General features: G+C 53.8%; 1 protein-coding gene across 1 annotated transcript; it reads right to left on the reverse strand.

The window, feature by feature from the left end:
- Positions 1-29: 29 nt before the first annotated feature.
- BBK36DRAFT_1164052 (hypothetical protein) lies at positions 30-295 on the reverse strand (the record flags this gene model as incomplete). The annotated part of the gene is made up of 1 exon (XM_024894607.1): positions 30-295. A coding segment is annotated over one exon (266 nt), but the record flags the coding sequence as incomplete, so codon positions are not given.
- Positions 296-1,313: the final 1,018 nt, after the last annotated feature.

Consider the following 1,313-nt stretch of genomic DNA (forward strand, 5'->3'; position numbering starts at 1 on the left):
CGGTGCAGCTGGAGATGGCGGCCTGATACTTGGCGACGCTGGCGTTGCCCAGGGCGATCTGGTGGATGATCTTGGGCACGACGACGGGCGGCAGCGTCGACGTTGATGCCTCGGACGACAGCTCCGTGACGTTCTCCGGGTGGCGATAGAGGATGTCGGGGTGCTTGTGCAGCAGCGGGTAAAAGGTGCTGTATGTCAGGGCAATCTCGCCCAGCTCATGGATGTGCCGCCGGAAGAGGAAGACGATCCAGAAGAGGGCGATGGCAGCCAGGGCCACGATGTTGCGGGTGCGCATGGCGGGCGGGTCGAGGAGGAGGAATAAGGGGACAAGGGAGAAGAAGGAGAAAAAGAAGCAGTTGGTGAGAGTGGAAGAAGAGGGAGAGGAAGAAGAGGCGGGAGGAGGAGAAAGAAGGGGGAGGAATGACAGAGACGTCAAATGTTAAGGTTTGGGTGGTACTTGCGGCAGGTTAGTGCTCTCTGAGTGTGTGCTTGGCCAAGCCTTGGAGAGGAGCCGAGCGCCAAGTACCCAAGAGCCTCTTGTTAGGTGCCAAGGTACCTAGATGGTAAGGCAGATACTGAGTAAGAAATCCATCGAGGCACTGAATAAGTGCTCTCCTATACTATCTCTTTTTTATCATTATAGATCTGTTTTTCATTTTTCTATCTTGACCCTTCTATCCTATTCTCTGTCTCTACCTCTCTTGTCCGCTTCGTGCAAGTGACGGACTCTTGCAACTGCGGACTCCGCCAGCCGAGGCTTCAAGACAACAAAGAAACAAAGGGAAAAAAGAAAAATTCGAAAAAAGTTAGCCTACGCCTCGCACCGTTTCGGGCTTCAATATGGCCCCGACAGTTCTACCTGACCTCGAAATAAAATATGGAGCTGGCTTGGCTGGGCCCCTTTTCCACTAGGTTCCCTTTCTCTGTGTCAGGGCCAAAGAGGCGCTAAATGGAACGCCTTCAAAAGTCAGTTTAGCTGGTGGCTTGCCCATTTGATGGCACAGATCCTGCGGAGTCAAATCACTGTCAGCGCATCCCTTTGAACAACACAGCCCTTGTCCGTCTCCTTGGCGGACATGCAGCCGAGCCCGAGGGGTACCCATCACAAACAATAGGTATTTACGGTCACTTCAGCACCTGGTCTGTACCTGCGCCGAGTTGCCGCCTGTACCGTCGACATGCATGAAAAGTGCGTGGCCATGGGGGTCCAGTCCCAGGCGAGACTCCGTCTCGGACCCGGAAGATGGAAAGACTGTGCTTCAAGAAACAATTCCAAAGTCAACAGTAGATAAGAGGCAAACTTGGGGCTAGAG

The sequence above is a fragment of the Trichoderma citrinoviride genome, assembly GCF_003025115.1.
Source record: "Trichoderma citrinoviride strain TUCIM 6016 unplaced genomic scaffold BBK36scaffold_367, whole genome shotgun sequence".
Lineage (NCBI taxonomy): Eukaryota > Fungi > Ascomycota > Sordariomycetes > Hypocreales > Hypocreaceae > Trichoderma > Trichoderma citrinoviride.